At 48.2% G+C, this 18242-nt stretch overlaps 2 protein-coding genes and 1 long non-coding RNA gene across 12 annotated transcripts in view; 2 read left to right on the forward strand and 1 right to left on the reverse strand.

Moving 5' to 3' along the window:
- Positions 1-1153, forward strand: part of LOC145533266 (putative serine/threonine-protein phosphatase 4 regulatory subunit 1-like) — a 74366-nt gene extending 73213 nt beyond the window's left edge. For all 6 annotated transcript variants that reach the window (XR_014073959.1, XR_014073960.1, XR_014073958.1 and 3 more), the window contains one exon: positions 600-1153. The gene's annotated coding sequence lies outside the window, so the exon portion shown is untranslated. The remainder of the gene's footprint in view (positions 1-599) is intronic.
- LOC145533267 (uncharacterized) lies at positions 470-4688 on the reverse strand. Of its 2 annotated transcripts, none has more exons than XR_014073963.1 (2): positions 4548-4663; positions 470-844 (listed from the first exon to the last, which is right to left on the reverse strand). It is a non-coding gene; the product is annotated as an uncharacterized LOC145533267 (long non-coding RNA). The 2 variants fall into 2 exon arrangements; XR_014073964.1 differs by lacking the exon at positions 470-844 and adding an exon at positions 2699-3163 and having other exon boundaries at positions 4548-4688.
- On the forward strand, positions 1923-16318 carry ANKRD60 (ankyrin repeat domain 60). 4 transcript variants are annotated; one of them, XR_014073953.1, is made up of 5 exons: positions 1923-4063; positions 8779-8909; positions 10651-10816; positions 13741-14117; positions 15250-16318. XR_014073953.1 is itself a non-coding variant. In XM_081560340.1 (4 exons), exons 1-4 carry the CDS (start codon positions 3661-3663, stop codon positions 14043-14045), a joined length of 1005 nt encoding a protein of 334 aa, XP_081416466.1. In that variant the 5' UTR covers positions 1923-3660; the 3' UTR covers positions 14046-14168. The 4 variants fall into 4 exon arrangements, 2 of the variants coding, with proteins under 2 accessions (XP_081416466.1, XP_081416467.1); XR_014073954.1 differs by lacking the exon at positions 10651-10816 and having other exon boundaries at positions 8779-8904; XM_081560340.1 differs by lacking the exon at positions 15250-16318 and having other exon boundaries at positions 13741-14168.
- Positions 16319-18242: the final 1924 nt, after the last annotated feature.

Below are 18242 nucleotides of genomic sequence, written 5' to 3' on the forward strand. Positions count from 1 at the left end.
CATTACATAGTCTTCTAGAAATGAAAGAAACTTTTATGAGTTTTAAGCTATGATATAGAGATTGACTTGAAGTCAATTTAAGCATTAACTATGATTGGGTTTTAATGGTGTTAATTTTGTCGTCAGTCAAAAAAACTTTATACCCCAACTTAGTCAGTTATTTTAAGCCTGAAGAGAGCCTAACATAAGATAGTTCAATTCTACACCAGGGGTGCAGGCAAATGTCTTAAATCCTGCCCTGCATACACCTGTCTTGCCTCTTCTCTCCCATCTTCTACCCAAGCTTGCCAGCAACCTGCCGCCCACTTCCTGTGTTCTAAGTTGCCAATTCTTTTGTATTGGGGGGAAGAAAAGATAATATTAAAAGATTTTTAGTCACAGTTTTAAAAATACGCCTACCTATTCTAAAACGTTTGTGTTTGCAAGTTAGGAGATACTCTTTCATTAAAGCAATTTTATCACTTTAAACGACTTTATGAAACATGGTTTATTGTCCTGAGATGTGGTTTTAAAAAAGAAAAAACCCAACCTAAACCAGCGTATGTTTTAGAACCCAGTTCACGGCACCTGTGATTCAGTTTCATGTCTTTTCTCTTTAGCGTATTTTAGAAATGCCGGTAACCCTCATCTTGGAGTTGTTGAAGAGACTGTCCTGGCTTTGCAGTCTGACCAGAACCAAGATCTTACCTTTTTCGCTGCCCTAGAACCAAAGCAGGGGAACGTTACAGACCCCGGCATGCTGCAAGAACAGAACTAACCCATCTGTGGTCACTGGCAAGACGGTCACTTCGAGCTTGGCATGTGCTGCTTACTGTACCTTGAAGGAGAGCTGACGGTGTCATACCTGCCTGGGGAGGAAAAGTTTCTGAGACTTTGATATTGTGTCCTCCAGGGACCCCATTCCCATCTGCGGTCACAGGGACTGCTCCTGGGACAGGCACTAGGTCCAGGTGGCCCGGCAAGCACTGCGCTTCTGTGCCCCTACCTGCCAGATCAGGAAGTCTGTGCAAAGGTTGGAGAACCAGCTGGCTCGCTGAGTGTGGGAGCCTCCATGACATCAGACTGTCTGGCAACAGTTTGTTTTGTCTATTACTGATGATATTATTTGACCCCCAGTTACCCTCCTCTCCAAAAATAAAGTACTTTACTAGAAGCTTTTATGTCTTCAATAGACTTGCGTATTTGGCTTCCGTCATGCTTTCCCATAAAATATAGTTTATGGTTTTATATTTTATTTTTAACTGAAATATTGTGCATATGTAAATAACTCTTGACAGGACGAAAATATATTAACGTAAGATTAGTCTCCGATCAGTGAATAGCACAAATACATCATTTAAATTTATGTTCTACTTGGAGTTGCTGCAAATATAGCCCCATTTTTTTTTTACTTGTGAAAGATGTGATAGTTAAAGAACTCTACTAAAGCATGATTTACAGCAATCTTTCTAATATTGTACTTTTGTTATAAATTGTACTCAGACCTTTTTCTCAGGCACTCACCCCTCCCCTTCTTGCAGGAACTGTTTCCATAAAGAGGTATATTAGCCTTTTATAGAGGGATAAAGCAGAAAGATTTTCATTCTTATATGGCTATATTGTCATTTGTTTAAGAGACGGGAGAGAAATTGATCACTGAGATGCATAGATTTGAACTTTATATCTGATGCTTTAGAATCTTAAAAATAGGAAAGCACAGTTCTGATCAGTCTATATAGTTGGCCACAAACACCAGTGATGTAGGGGCTTACATTATGATACGCTGCAGATCTAAGTACACAGGACTTAAGAGTTTGTGCTTTTAAAATCTAGACCAAGAGAAAGATGCGCTAGAATTTAAAAGGTTTTTGATTAATTAATGACTCAGGGTCCTAGAAACATCTGATTAAATTTTGCATGCATGTATGCTGATGTTATTTTTCTTTTTTCTATTTTTATCTTCTCAAAGGCCAGCAGGAGGGGAGGAAGGAGCAGCCTGTTTGGGGTCTGAGAGCGGGCTGCAAAGGGCACATGAGTTATTTCCATTCTTCCCTGGGATCTTTTTCTTATCTTTCTTTTCTTTTTTTTAAAATAAAATTTCTTGAGCTAGTATTGAGTTTCCTGGTATACAAGATGTTTTCTCCTCCCCCAAATTCCATTGGGCTGACTCTAAAAAGAAGGAATCCATACCATGCCAAAGAAAAGGCACATATATGAGAATTTCAAATTGTATTGATAACCCAGGAGATAGCATTTTGGCAACTTCAGGAAAGAGTGACTTAATACATTGGAGACTACATATTAAGAGAAAAAAAAATCAGCCTATCTTGTATTCAGTGCTTGCTTAGAGTAAATAGATGGAGCTATTGTTTTGCTTCAGTAACAAGCAAATTTTAATTTTTTTATTGCCTAGAAATTGAGATTGTCGTGTTGTTGAAATCTGTTGATCCAGCAGCAATGTAGAATTATTCAGCTGGAATCTTGTATTCTGTGCAGAGCTTCACTTGCCATTAAAGAAAACAAATTCAGTTTGTGTTGTGATGGGTAGGATTTGCCTGCCAAATCAACTATGCTGGTAGAGATTGGTCAAGACTCTTTGGTGAATAACCTAACCTTTAAATTTTCGGTTTATAAGTGTTAAAATTTTCTATAGTTTTATATGAATGCCTTTCCAGTGCAAAGATTTTTTTTTTAATGACTGTCACGTCTCTGCAAAAAATATGTTTAAAGCTCACATTTTATTCTGCTTTTGTAACAACTGAGATTTTTTTCTAAGATTGTTCATGTTGCCCTTGCTGTTCTCTCCTGTGGGTTTCTCATCAGTTTAGGTCTTTACATGTTAGTTCATAGATGCAGCGTTGAGTGTCTGTGATCTGACTTGCACTGGGCCTCTGGCGATATAAGGGAAAAGCACAAGCTGGTTTCTCACCAATAGGGCTGCCTTGAAAGGCATCTCAGCAATGGAACCGTCTCAGACCGTCCCTAAGTGGACGTGCCCTTCACTGTCCTTCACATAGTGTTTTCTTTGGCACTTTCTCACTCCAAGAATTCCAGAGCATTTTCAGCACTGATGGATTTCAGTGCAGATTTGCAAATTTTCAGAACGGTCTATCTCCCACTTCCGGGGTGGCCCAGTATCTTTTATTATTTTTTTTCCTTCCTCACTGTCAGGTTGGGTCCAGATCTGCTTGAAAGGAATCATATTTCTGCAATGTTGCCTTTTTCATTCATGCTCGAAATACGATTTTAAAGCATGACTAAAGACTGCACTTTACAACTCGCCATAGACGATGCATGCAAAGATGATTTAGAGCGTTACTCAGGCATAATTCCTACAGGTAGTTGGCCCAGAATTGTGCAATGACTGTATTTTAAACAGACAAGGAGAAGAGGCCACAGTTTTCCCGCTTAAAGGACCTGACGTTCAGCTGGGAAGGGGAGTTGGGGGTGTGGCGCGGGGGCGCACGCCTCGTGGCGATGCCTCTGTATTGATCTCAGTAAATCTCCCCACTGTTTTAGAAGCGCCCATGCCCATTCCCCTTATTCAAGAAGCTGCACCACGTCCACGCGAAGCCTGCTTTGGTTAACTGCGGCCCATCGGCCCACTGCAGTGAGCGGGGCTAAGCTGTCCCGGGGAGGGGCGGGGGCGGCGGTGACGCGCGACCACTTCGTGGAGCGGGGATGATGCGCGCAAGACCGGGCCAAGCGGCTGGGGCCGGGCGGCGGGACATGCGGAAGGGAGCGGCGGAGGCAGCGACGCCGCTGGGGGGCACCATTCGCCCCGACCCCGCTGCGGCCTGGTCGCCAACGCCGGGAGCGGGCTCGGCCGGCCCGCGGCCCCACTCCGCGCAGCTCCGGGCCCTCAGCCGCGGCCGGAGCCACATTGGGGACCTGCAGGTCGTGAACCAGGCGACTGACGTGGTCCCGGATGTCTTCGCCATGCGGGTGCTGCTTGAAGATTCCGGGGAGATGTTCCGAGTGACAAACTGCCGGAGCAGCATGACGGTGCGGGAGCTCAAGGAGGAGCTGGACCTGACAGCAGGCATCCCCTTCAACCTGCAGCGGCTGCAGTACCTGGACCAAGGTGGCCCCTGCCCAACCCCTTTCCTGGCCGCATGTACTCCTCTCCACCCCAGGCGCCAAGTACCTTCTGAACCTACAGTGGGGGAAGGGAAGCCCGCCCAGACGAGGACCCCCAGATGGGTCAAAACAAATCCCATACCATGAAACCCCAGGTGGAAAAGCCAACCCTGGCCACCTAGGGACTTCCCAATTCCAGAAAAGCCGGGTTCATGTTAGACCTCAGATCTCCAGGCAAACCCTGTCCACAGCAAGACCCTGATCTGTAGCAAATCCTCCAATCTCAAAGCCAGCTGTCTAGTCCATCCTGCCAACCTGAGTCAACCCTGTCCAAGTCAGAGCCCCCAGTCCCAAACCAGACGCTGCCCACCCCCCTAGGACCCTCAGACACCCAGTCTTTCTTCATCAGGGACCCCAGTCCCAAAGCTGGCAGTGCCACACAAGACCTCCAAGCCTGAAACATTTGTCCTCAGCAGGACCCCACAAACCTGCTTATGTCAGGCCCCCAAATGGAGGCAAACTTCTAGTCTCTGTGCTGGGCTGTGGGACACCAGGACCCCCAATACTCCATCCAGTTGTATCCATGTAAGGACCCCAAGCCCAGAATAAGCTGCCCAAAACTTACCCCAAATCTCCAGGGTTACCGTGACTACTTCAGAACCCCGGATTCTTTGGCAAAGGTGTCCACACAAGGACATCAGAACTTGGAACAAGCCCTGCTCACTTCAGGGCCCTCAAGCCAAGAACCAACCTGCCCAAGACTGAACCCCCTAATCCCCAGACTAACCAAGTGACCATGAGAACCCTGAATCCTCCAGCAACCATGTAGACTCAAGGACACTAGAGCCTTAAACAAACTCTGCGCTCAGAACCCGTCTCTCTCCGCAAACCATACTCACGTTTGAACCTCAAATACAATCCCCAAGTGACCCCCTGCTCACAACAGAAACCTGAATCCCAGAGCAGACGGGCTCAATTCTGAGTCCCTCATCTCCACCTAACCAATCACGCATCTGAACTCCACTCCATCAGCCATCTCTGTCTACATAAGGATGTCAGACCCCAAAATGAACTCTGCCCACACCTGACAGCTCACTGTGACTACACCAGAAGCCCAGGCCAAGAGTCTCCAGAAGAGCTCTGAGGCATGAGACAGATTCTGCCCACAATAGGACCCCAAAGCTCAAGTCCAGTGTACCCATATCTGAACCCCAAACCTCCATGGAAATCACGTTTGGACTCCAAGGTTTAAGCCAGCCATATGTGTGTAAGAAAGCCAAAGCTCAAAACAAGCCTTGACTACACGAGGACCCCCCAGACTCAAAGCAAACTCTGCTTGTGTTTGAAACCCAAATCCCACATCATCCTTAGTCACATCTAAACCCCAAGTTCAAGACCAAACCCTGCCTATATCAGGACTCCGAATCTCATAGCAGAACCTGTTGCCACTGAGACACCTGAATCCCAGGGCATACCTGTCCAATTCCTCACCCCTATGCTATCCAGGACCCCCAAATGCCAAAACAAATCCTTCCCACAGAAAGACTCTACATCCCAGAACAGATCCTTCCCACACCAAGACCGCCAGGCAGAGCACAAACCTTGCCTCCATCAGAACCCCAAACCTCAAAACAAACCCTGTCCTCATTTGAACCCCAAATACTGGCACTGACCCAGTCCGTATCAGGACCTCGAATCTCAAGCTGCCTCCTTGTCCACATGAGGAGCTCAAAGCTAGCCCAACCGGAATCAGAACCCAGCATCCAAAGCTCACTGTGATTGACTCAGGACCTCAAGGTCCCCTGTCCAGATAAACCCCACATAGGAGACATCCAGTGGAGAGCGACGGCCCAGAGCACATCCTCTTCCCCTAGGGTCTCCTTCCCTCAGCCCGGGGGTCTGTCTGGCTGTCCCCATCCCATCCCTATGATATATAGAATATGAGAGCAGGATCAAAGCCCCCTAGCCTCCGCCATCTCCCCACCTGCTTTAAATCAATGTGAAAACAAGAAAACAAAGGTAGAAAAACACTCTTTGGGCTGCTGCACAGAGAAAGTGAACAGTCAGTGGCGCAGAGAGACTGCAGTTATACTGCAGGGGCCGTGAAGCGATAGAGATGAAGACTTGAAGCAGCCTGTCTCCCCGAGCTCCAAGCTCCCAGACATTGCCCTTCTGGGGCTCAGTTTCATGATCTGTAAACCACAGCCCCATTAGCTCTGGAATCCTCAGAACCGTTTCCTCCTTTAGGCAGAAACGACTCCAGAAACTCAGAATGCATACTGAAGACCAAAGTCCTTTCCTTCGCCCTCTTGGAAATTGGTTAAGCATTTTTCATGATATATTTGCTTTGCTAGAGCAGTATTTGGAAGATGCTTAAGAGCGTTTTTGAGGTTTTATGTGGAAAGAAATGTACCTGGATTTAATGTGTTAAAAGTGAAGTGAGCTATGGAAGTACTTAGTAAGAGTTCCAAAGCAAATAATTCTAGAATTATGTGTCCTGAACTGCAGATGTCTGACACCTCTCCTGTTAATTTATTTTCACCCATGAGCTATGCCGAGCAATACATTCAAGAAAGCTAAGAGGGAAAGAAAGAGATGAAGTGGCTTAACACTGATGTCACAATCCTGTTAGTCAGCAAGCACTTAGCAACTGTTAGAAGCTTGACCTCTCTTGCGGTTGCCATCCTTACTGTTGACGGCAAACAAGAAAGAGAGAAGGTATACCACGGTGATGGAAGAAATTTGGGCTTCTGCCAATAAATAATCAGTCTGATGCCTCTTTACCCACCTCAAAGGTTGCCAGGGAGGATCAAATGAGATAATGTGTGTGAAAACCCTGAAAGACTTAACTCTAAAAGGGGGTGAGTGTTCTCCTGGAGGCGGGTCGCCCTCCCACGTCTGTTGTCAACTCTAATAATTTATTTAGCTGGTGATAATTAGTATTTGTCTAAGCCGAAGGCAGTTGCTGCCTGCCTGTAAAAGGAGAATGTGCTCTGATTTCTCTAAGAGCTGTTTAGTTTGTGTGAATTGTGCTCTTGTCTTTCTCGGAGAAACACAGCCTTGCTCCAGTTTTTTCAAAGTTGTTAGGAAGTCGTCGAGTTGTCTTACTTAGACTAATTACTGATTATACTCAGTGTGAGAACCACAAATAAGACCCTAATTAACAGATTTGCTAATCACTATTCCATGTTTCCATCCACCAACTGGAGTTGCTGGGAACCAAAGGGTGCCAACAAAGTCTAGAGTGAGTGGCACAGGGCATCAAGGAGAGGCAGGGCTGGTTGGAGTCCTGGTGTTGCTGTTCACTCGCCATGTGAGCCTCCGTCCGCTTCTGCGGCAAATGGCCCAGCCAAACCTGGCTTGTGAGGATTAAAGAATGTGGGTGCTGTGTACTGGCACTTAGTAATCACTCAATCATGAAACCAAAAATGCTCACAAATTCTACTTGGAATAAATGATAATCCAACCTGGGCAGTGTTGAGATGTTCCATTCTTAGGTCTGCTTATTGGAAAAAGTAGATTAATCCTTCAGCTAGGTTACAGGTGGCCAGGTAGGAAGATGTGTGTGTGTATTTCCAAAGGAAAACTGAAATCAACTTCATTTTCTTAAAATGTTCTACAATCCTTTTCTACTAATTTTGACCATCTTCCCCCAAGGGTATGAGTAAGGGGCAGTTTTGGGTGATGACACATAGACAGGATGTTCTTCCACACCAAGTCCAAATTATGGTGGGGGTCGACACGGAGATGCTCATATTACCCTATGGTCTCCACTGGGGCATCCTTGTCCCCCTGGAGGCCATCTGGCAATGTCTAGAGACATTTCAGTGGTCACACCTAGCTGAGCGGGCTGTTGCCATCTTGGGGGTAGAGGCTAGGAATGCTGTAAAGATCCTGCAATGTCCAGGGAGACCCCACAGCAGATAGTCATTCAGCCCCAAGGGTCACAAGTGCAGAGATTGAGAAATGCTGCCATAGACTATAATTTGAAAGATCCAACAATTTTTTTCTCATTATTACCTCTTTAAGCTAACTGATGACAACATTAACCAGAATCAGTATTTTAGTTTAAAGGTATATAACCTGTATAACCACATTGTGCCCTGTCTGTAATGTACAGTTACTTCAAGTAGTTCTACTTAGAGTTGGCCTCCTGAAATAACTTTTGTTCACTTCATGTATTTTTTGTGTGTGTGTGATGGGTCAAGTTATAATTGGGCTTCCCAGGTGGCACTAGTGGTAAAGAACCTGCCTGTCAGTGCAAGAGACATAAGAGGTGTGGTTTGATCCCTGGGTTGGGAAGATCCCCTTGTGGAAGGGCATGGCAACCCACTCCAGCATTCTTGCCTGGAGAATCCCATGGACAGAGGAGCCTGGCAGGCTACAGTCTGTAGGGTGGCAAAAAGTCGGACATTACTGAAGTGACTTAGCAGGCACACACGCAAGTTATAATTATAGAATTTTCTGATTTATTGCTTTTTTGGGGAAGGGGAAGGTTTGGCTTCTCTTTGAGTTAAGCCAAATTAATTTTCTAAAAAATATCAGCTACCACAAACAGAAATACGTGGTTTTATCAAATGAGACTAGTGCTCAAGTGTCTCAAAGTATTTTTGTGATACCCAAATATCACAAATAAGATAATCTCTTAACTAAACCAGTGTAACAATTTATCTTTAATGCCTGATTTTTCTTTTTAAAGATAAAAATTATTCCCCATAGGAATTTTGATGGATGATGCTACGCTGAAGTTCCACGACGTTATTCCTGGTGGAATTATTTCATTATGTATCTGGCACTATGATGGATGGATGGAACTGGTTTTGGCGGCTGTGGAAGGGGATTCCAGTAAGGTGTTTTCATGCTTCTTTAAATGGATATTATACTTCATGAAGCAACTGTAGATTGTGTGTGTGTGTGTGTGTGTGTGTGTGTGTGTAGGGGGAAGTTGCTTGTTCTTTAATGTGAATATTTGTTTAAAGTTGCAGAGTAGAGAGAACAATAACAACGACTTGTCATCATGATCAAATCGAGTGTTTCCATTTGCTGTTTGGCTTTGTGGTTTCACCCTGTCCACAGACTTGTGATTTGTAACCCAGTCACTCCACCACGAAAGGAACCAGGGCAGCCCTTTTTCTATTCACGTGTATATCTGCATGCTTTCTAAGTCTCTTTAGTTGTGTCTGACTCTTTGCCACCCCATGGACTGTAGCCCACCAGGCTCCTCTATCCATGGGATTCTCCAGGCAAGAATACAGCAGTGGGTTGCCCTTCTTTTCTCCAGGGGAGCTTCCCCACCCAGGGATCGAACCTGGGTTTCCTGCATTGCAGGAGGATTCTTTACCACTAGTGCCACAAGTATATTTAGTAAATTTGAAAACCTAATTTGACAGCGGAGGACGCCAGATAAGTTGAAACTGTGTGGTCCAGAGCATTTGACACTGCAAAAAAAAAAGTCCTGGGGGTCTGCCACCATCTGACAGGGAGAGGCTTGGAAACACAGAAGGCGCCCTGACCCTTGGCCAGGCCTTGAGCCGGGCTCTGGTGTGGGGCGGGGGTGGGGCAGGCGGGGGGGGGGCGGGAGTGAGACAGGAGGAGGAAATGTCTACCCAACAGTGAAGGTGAATCCCTCAGACAGCGGGCGAGTGCAAGTTCTTTGTGGAAAATAAATTCGGATGAGAAGCTAGGAACTTGTGGAGGAGACAGTTCACTTCTGGCTGGGATGCAGATGGTGGGGGCGGGGGTTGGGATGGGGTTCTGGGGAGCGGCGGTGGGCTCTAGGAAGGCAGGGCCGGGACCCAGCAGCCCTGCTGCCTTGGAGCAAGAGCCTTAGCACTTATCCCTGCCATGCTTGCACAACTCTCTGGTTCCTTCTCTGCATTTCTCCCCCTCCTCTGCCTTCCCTGGATTCCTCCCAGGCTGTGTCCATTCTGGGTTCTCTGACTCTTGCTCTGAATGTGGGGTGAGTCCCCCCCTTGTCTTGGGCCAGAACTGTCATCACCCCCCTGCATCAGGGACTGGGCTTCCCTCTGTTGGAGCCGTAGCCTTCCTCCGGGGCTCAGAGCTTTAATTCTCCAGGAGAAGATTATGTCCCAGGGCTGTTATTCACCTGAGAGCAGAGTTCAGAGTGTCCCAAATGCTAACGGAGACAATGGGCCTAAGAATAGACCGGAAGGCCAGGGTTCGTCAGCTCTCCCTAGGAGTGCGTGCTCCCTTGGAGGGCGGGGTGTTTGGTGTCGGCGGGGGTCTTCCTTCAGGGCTGCAGCCCCCTTCCTCTGGACACCCAGAAAAGCTATTTTTCTCTCTTCAAAACATGGACAGGAAGAATTTCCTGCCTCCCGAGCCTGTCTGGTGGTAAATTTGTGTTTCCTGGACGTGCAGAGAGAGCTACCCCTGGCTGGTTTCCAGCTTCTCCCTCCCCTAGGGGCTGCCACCGCCCCGCTCCCCCCCCACCCCCGCGCCTGTCTCATCCCCCTCCTGCACGTGGCGTCTGAGCTGACTTGCCCACCAGGGTGTCCTGGGACCCACCAGCCAGGTGCCTCTGTGCTCCTGAAGTCACTGAGACTCACGTGTGTAACTGTGTGTCTCATCCAGCTGGCTTGCCTTGGCGTTGCCGAAGACACTTTCTACCGAACTGCAAATTCGGGGCGTTTTGATGACAGGCAGTGGAAGAAGTGGATTTCCCAGAGAGCGTTCGTGGCCTTGTATGTTGCCTCACACAGGGGTCACTCGGAGGCTGTGCGGTACCTTCTAGAACACGGTAAATCTCATAGTGGCTGAGTATGTTCACGTGGTTGGTGTTCAGTCACTAAGTCATGTCTGACTCTTTGCAACCTCATGGACTGCAGCACACCAGGCTTCCCTGTCCTTCACCATCTCCCAGAGTCAGCTCAAACTCATGTGCATTGAGGGGCTTTCCTGATGGCTCAGATGGTAAAGCGTCCGTCTGCAATGTGGGAGACCTGGATTCAATCCTTGAGTCAGGAAGATCCACTGGAGAAGGAAATGGCAACCCACTCCAGTATTCTTGCCTGGAAAATCCCATGGATGGAGGAGCCTGGTAGGCGAGAGTCTATGGGGTCGCAAAGAATTGGACATGACTGAGCGGATCAGCTTCTTCTTCATGTCCATTGAGTATGTTCAAGAGTAGGGGTCTTTTGAAGGCAAGGGGGGCACAGTGGCTTGTCCTCCTGGTTCGCTCAGTAGTGGTTTCCTGGACCTAAGTTTGTCAACCACCAATTAAGGTCCTCATGGGCCACTTGGTCACTGTCTGAGGGAGGTGAGGACATGCTAACCAGAGGTTTGTTGCCTCTCTTGGCCAAGGCTCAGGAAGACAGAATTTTTCAGGACACCAAGTCACAGGGCTTCCTGGTTCATAGTGTCCAACCAGACCTTGCTGGGGATATTCCCAACCCATCCTGTTATTTCCTCCCCACCTGGGGTCCCCTTTCTGCCCAAGGAATCTAGCCCCATGCTGACATCCCTCCCTTGGTGGCTGGCAAGCTGGCCAGTCTCCTTTCTCCAAGCCTTTGAATTATTTGTCCCACATCTTCGTTTTCATCTCTCCTCTAGCAAAGGGCAATTACTCTCTCTGTCCACAGACACAGAAACCTTTAGCCTGGCTTTTCTCCCAATTAAAGGGCTTTGCCTGAGGTTCTTTGGGAGGGAGTATGTTTAATCTTTCCTGGATGTAGAGTGTTTTGGGAAAAGAGGTCTGGGATTGAGATGCAGACCATTCAAAAACATGAGAAAACCGTGTCAGACATCCCAGGCCACCAGCTTCCTCCAGAAAAAGAACATAGTATTTGATCAATGGTTTCCCAGGTGGCTCAGTGATAAAAGAACCTGCCTGCCAATGCAGGAGGTGCCTGTTTGCCAATGCAGGAGGTGCCTTTTTGATCCCTGGGTCAGGAAGATCCCCTGAAGAGGGGAATGGCAACCCACTCTAGTATTCTTGCCTGGAGAATCCCATGGACAGAGGAGCCTGGTGGACTACAATCCATGGGGTTGCAAAGAGTCAGACATGACTGAGCATGCACACACTTCTTGGGGCTCAGGAGGGGGCTTCATCTGAGGATCTCCCGCATCAACTTGGCTCCAGATTCGACCCTCTCTTCCCAACCTTTGGCCTTGATCCCAGGCTCTCTGTGCTATTTCCCCCACTTTCACTAACAAGCTGGGAAAACATCTCTGATGCTTGGGCAGAATGACAGGCCATGTGTCTGTGATGGGTAGGGGTTTTTGTGACGGTCCTCCCCTCTTTCTGCACTTCTCTTGTTGTAGGATGAAATATGGGCTTTTCACAGCCCAGCAGTCCTTTAAGCTCATAAAAAGTCATTTTCACTCTGATGGAACTGTGATGTATTTGAAAGCACCAGTTAAAAAATTACAGCCGGCTTGGCAAAGTTTTCTGTCCTTTGCAGACAGTAGCTGTAAAGAGGTGCCGGGGCCAAGGCAGGGTGTTGTGAGAACCCATATAAAACTTTACCTCACTGACCAGTCATAGTTCATAAAAACTGGCTACTGAAATGTCAACTGAGTGTAATTGAATTGCCTTGCTCTCTCTGTCATGGTATTTGTTACCCAGAATTTGATTCAATTCAACAAGTCCATATTGGACACCTGTCATTAGCCCACCCATCTGCAGGAGGCAGTGAGCGATTCAATCCAAATGAAGTCCATCCATGAGTCAGGCTGCCCAGCCTCTGACATCTTCCAGGGGCCTGTCTTCTCCAGGCATCGCCCAGGCTACGTGTTGGGGATGAAAACAGCAATGATCAAAACAAGCGTGTTTTCTGCCCATGTGGAGTTTATGAAGGGAAGTCAGCAAATTGTTACAAATAATTAATTCCATGGTCAGTCATGCGTGGAATGTTCTGGAGACACAGAACATCTATTAAACAAACGCAGGGGCTTCCCAGGTGGCTCAGTGGTAAAGAACCCTCTGCCAACACAGGTAGATGTAAGACATGTGGGTTCAGTTGTTGGGTTGGGAAGATCCCCTGGAGGAGGTCATGGCAACCCACTCTGGTATTCTTGCCTGGAGAATCCTGTGGACAGTGGAGCCTGGTGGGCTGCAGTCTGTGGGGTCACAAAGAGTCAGACACGGCTAAACTGTGCACAGGGGGATTCTTGGGGAGGAAGACTAAGGAGCGTTTTCCTGAGGAAGTGAATGAAACCTCAAGAAACATGGGTGGGGGGGAAGATGAGAGTGTTTTTAGCGAAGGAAACAGCATGTGCAAAGATCCTGGGGCAAGGTAAGGGAGCAGGTGAGTTGAAAGGATAAAGCTAGAAGGCTGGTGTAAGTGAAGCATGGAGTGGTGGAGGAGGAAGATCGCTGAGTGGGGCGGGGTGGGTAATGCTGGAGTGATAAGGTGAGGTGGGTAGAACAGAGCAGTGAAGACCTAGAACATCGCCCCAAGGATTTGAGCGAGGATTGTAGAAAGGTCTTTGTCTGCCACAAGAGGAGCCTGGGGGTGAAGCAGGGCTGGATGCTGGGTGGGGGGGATACAGGAGTGACCCCTTCATGGCACTGGGTACCAGGGTGGGGAGCAGTTATTCATTCTCCCAAGCATTCCTTTCCAAACCTCGGCCCTTCCCCCATGTCTCTTCTTGAACAGGTTTCTGAAGGTTGGCTCTGGCCAGCAGGGTGGCCCTCCCTGAGCCCACTCTTTTATTTCCCAGGTGCCAACTGTCAGGGAAGATCCCCCGTGGGCAGGACACCCCTGCATGTGGCTGCAGCCATGAGCCGGCTGGACTGTATCAGCCTCCTACTCAACTATGGGGCCTCCATCAACGACAAGGATGCCAAGGGGGAGACGCCCATGTCCCTCGCCCGCCGCCTGAACCGTACCCAGAGCGAGCGACGGATGTTCCTCTTCTACTGGCTGGTGAAGATGGGGACTAAGGACCCGCTGGACCCTGTGGTGAACAAGGCTTTTCAGAGAGTCAAGTCTGGGTTCGGCACCAAGAAGGAGAGCAAAGTGTAGGAACGTTTGCATGTTGACACTGACTCGGGGTAACTTTCCCGAGTTCAGGTCCATGGTGACCGTTGGCCGTGGGTGAGCAGAAATTCAGGGAAACATGGCAATTAATCTGAATCAGACACAAAATGATCTGTCCTGTTTGCAAATGATGTGGGGAGAATATTGATAGAAGTGGGTGACTTTGTGTTCATTTCCTAACCCATTATGGACCTAACAGCCTCCCACGCCAGCCTTTAATTTTGAGCTATTTTTTCATTATACCCAGTAACGCTGCTTGGGGTGATGAGGACCAATTACCTCCTCTCCTGTACGGACACCATCTAATGCATCCGCATAATAGGGGTAATGGACACAATGAGAGTAGCTCTTGTTGTTATGGTACAAAACTAGTGCGGGCAATTGTCGCCGGGTGGTGGGCAGTGTCCCCTGTGAATTGCAGCTTGTTAAATTCGTGGAACAAGATGCTCCCTGAGCTCGCAATGTTCTAGAAGTTTTCCTGAGCCTTCCTGGAGGGGTCTGCTGCCTGAGTCAGAGGTAGGGCTGGGGTGAGAAGCTAGGCTGGCCAGGGGACATCCGAGCTTGGTTGTCCACAAGGGGCACCTGGTTACTCTTGGTGAAAGGGGATGAGTTGACATTGGATTTAAAGGAGACCAGTGCAAAAGATGACGATGAGCTCATAAAGGAGAGAGTTTGAGCTGGCAGCTTCTTTTTTCCTTTTGTCCCATCCCCAAAGTTCCAAGTACCCTCCTCCCCCCAACTAGCTTTCTCCTTTCCTGCTAGAACTGGGGGAGCTCCACCATCCTTACTAGGGGGCAGTGTCTATGCTGGACTCTGGGCTAGACAGCCCACAAAAGCTGCCATGTGAGTGATGAGCTGGGTGTGGGAGACCAGAGGGAGGGGTGAGGACTGGAGCAGACTGACATGTACCACCCCCCCTCCCCACCCTTGCCTGAAGAAAATGCTGCCAGTCAGCTCCAGCAGTAAGTGAGCCAAAGGCAGCTAGAGCTTTCCAGAGCCAGGAACCTGGCTTTTTAATCTAAATCCTGATTTTTAAGTGTTGGCTTGAATTATCCCCTGGAGAAGGGAAAGGCTACCCACTCCAGTATTCTGGCCTAGAGAATTCCATGGACCGTATAATCCATGGGGTCGCAAAGAGTCGGACATGACTGAGTGACTCTCCCTTTCTTTTCTTTTGAATTATTTTAAGATCAGCATATGGTACAAAAGGAGAAGAAGATTTGAGGCACATGGATGGGACTGCCGAGCATCATCAAACTAACTTGTTTCACCTGGGAGATGGGTGGAAACAATCTAGGACTCTTCGGACTGTTCCCTGGCTCCAAAACTTCAGGGTGGGAATGGCCATGGTTGTTCCTAGGTGATGCTGCCCACTCTTGCACCCACAACCACACGTGTTTCTCTGAAGCCCTGAATCCTGACACAGTTTCCAGGGTCAGTCTGTGTGAGAGGAGTCCCTCTACTGTTGCAGTTCTGTTATGTGCTTTTGCAGATTTTTTTTTTTTTTTTTTGGTCTCAGACCTGAACTTAGTCATTTTCCAAGGAACTCTGGTTCTGATTTTTAAGGAGCTGGAAAATGGCACTGCATCCCAGCTGCCCTCCTCTCCAACTTACATCCCAAGAACTGGAACTGGATTTAGCTTTTACATCAATGGGCCACATTTCCTGCTGTCTTTGCAAGGAAGATCCGTGTTGATGATGTGGCTTTACACTTGGTGGACGTGGCTGGACCCAGCTCAGCAATCTGTTTGACAAATAATAGTTGGGGAAAAAAAAATACAGCTCGGCATCAACTATGTCAAAACAGAGATCTTGTTTTTGGCAGATGTTCCCCAAAGTCAATAGGCAGATATTAAATAGCCTCACCCAGTGGGGTCAGTTCATTTAGCTAATGAGGTGTGTTGGCAGGGGGACCTGGGCACCCTTTTAACTTAACAAGTGGTGTGACTCACAGTCATGGGTTTTCCGGGAGTTCTGCTCTCCTGTCTTTATTGTTAGGAGAGTCAACCGCCTGATACTTCTCCCCAAAACTTTGGAGGGAAGCCCTCTGTCTTCATCACCCCCAATTCAGCTAAACACTTGGCCAGGAGCTGAACAAGTTCCAAACTGATGACATTTTGCTCGGTCTGTGGCAGGGTCATCAAAACACTCCTGTAAGTCCTGGGGAATCTTCCTTTCAGACAATCTTAACATCTGAGCTGTTCTACTCAAATAAGCTTGCATTGCCTTGTCAATAAAATTTGTCCACAGCCTCAGAAGAGTTGATTTGCAATTGGTTGCAATCATGTGACACTTTGCAGATAATTTTATTCAACATTGGAAGTTTTTTGGGGTCATACTTTGGAGCCAACAGAATTTTTTTTTTTTAAAGGGGTTGATCTCAAACATTTGTGTAGGATCCTGAAATCCTTTTAGGCCCAAGGTACTGGGGTGGTTTTTGGTGGCGAAGCAGTAGTGGTCTGCCATTGCCCAGGTGGGCCTCACCTCTGTGTGGAGAGTGACCGGCTTCCTTGGAGTTATGGTCAATCGTCTGGGTATAATATCCATCTCTCTGCTCCGTATCTCGTATCTCCTGTGAGGCTGGACTCAATTGTCAGAGTGGGAGTGCTACCAGAGTAGTGTGGACGTAAGGACTGTGGGTCAGAGTGGACCCCAGGTTGCATTTTGGTGGCTCTGCCCTATGGCCTTGGGGTACTGGAGGATGGAGGGTGGTTATGGTGTCTGGTCCCCCAGGTTGTTGGGAGGGGGCACTCAGAAGAGGGCTGGCTCTTCTCAGCTGAGAGCTTGGTGCAGACTGGCTAAAGTGAGCTCCATTATTGATGATCAAGGAGGGCGAAGAGAGGAGAAACATTTAGGACCATTTAGAGCCATTTCTTGGGCTCTCAAGTTCTGATCAGCAAGAGACAGATGATCTCTGAGCTCAGGGCCCCCATGGAAGAGCTGCCTGAAGTCCTCAGATCCCTCAGCACCTCCAGGCCATCGGGGACCCTGCTCACCAGGGTGCCTTATGTCAGCCAGGAAAACAGCCTTTGGAACCAGGGGAGCCTCTCTGGAGAGGTGGACAGCTCACGCTAAGCACAGCTGTGCCCCCACCACATGGCCACTCACCTTGGCCACCCCTCTGGACCCCTGGCCACCAGGTCACTGCCCGGGTCTCGGGCATGTGGCCATCTCTGTCCAAAGACTCGGCTGAGAGGCTGCATGCCTGGGTTCTGCCCACCGGCTCCTCCCTCCATCTCTGGTCTGACGCTCCCTTCTCTGCAGCACAGACACTGACCAGACCTTCCCAGAGAAGCGGAAGGGCACCCACTGGTGGCGCCTCAGGGGACTTTAGGTGGCCCTGGTGCTGCAGTGAGTGCATCAAAACACAGGGTGAGAAAGTTATTGCCTTTTCAAATCGCTCTCAATCCTTTAAATTCCGACAAGCAGAAAGTCTCCGCTTGGTGTTAAGAGGGTCAGGACCCCCACCGACCCCCCAAATCCCCTTTTTATAAGATACACAAATAGGGCCACCTTCTGCAGGTAGCAGTGTTTTGCTAGGACTTAATAGCATTGTCTTGTTTTCACTGTATCTGTGGGCTGGGATTCTACTCTTATTTCCACTCCTAACTAGTGTGTGACCTCAGGACAGACTGTCACCTCTCCAGGGACCCCCATCATCTCCATCCCAACCCAGTCATGATGACCAATGTGGATGGTCCTTAGAAAGGGCCTGGGCTGGCTACCCTGCAGGTCCCATTTAGGATTTCCCTCTGCCATCAGATGGGCGGCCTTGGGCCAGGCAACTGCATGTCTCAGAGCCTCCATTTCCATAGCGTTCAGGCAATAAAACCTGCCCCCGCCATCATGGGAGGGGTGCAATGCCTGACACAGAGCAGATGATGCTTGAAAAATAGTATCCATTATTACTAATATTGCTACCACCACTTAATTTGCTTAAAATCTTTACTCACTGGGGAATCAATACACTCCCCATGTGCAGAAAGCCTCATAAATTTTCAGCAAACCTCATACCATGAGTCTCCATCTAGAACTAATCATTCCCAGGGTGGGAGAGAAATAATTTCCCTCCAACTTTACTGATTTTAGTATTAAGTACAGGGCTTCTGCAGCAACTTCTAGAAAATCTTTCTGAACTTAAAACTTCAGGGCCAGTTCTGCAGGAGAGAGAGAGAGAAAAAA

Source organism: Giraffa tippelskirchi, chromosome 13, assembly GCF_054371585.1.
Source record: "Giraffa tippelskirchi isolate mGirTip1 chromosome 13, T2T-mGirTip1v1.2.pri, whole genome shotgun sequence".
NCBI lineage: Eukaryota > Metazoa > Chordata > Mammalia > Artiodactyla > Giraffidae > Giraffa > Giraffa tippelskirchi.

What these genes read in the sequence shown, in the direction of transcription:
- ANKRD60 (XM_081560340.1), top strand. Translation starts at nt 3,661, where the DNA reads ATGATGCGCGCAAGACCGGGCCAAGCGGCTGGGGCCGGGCGGCGGGAC. An exon ending in TGGAAGGGGATTCCAGTAAG is followed by an intron (nt 8,910 to 10,650) that starts GTGTTTTCATGC and finishes TGTCTCATCCAG; the next exon opens with CTGGCTTGCCTTGGCGTTGC. An exon ending in GCGGTACCTTCTAGAACACG is followed by an intron (nt 10,817 to 13,740) that starts GTAAATCTCATA and finishes TTTATTTCCCAG; the next exon opens with GTGCCAACTGTCAGGGAAGA.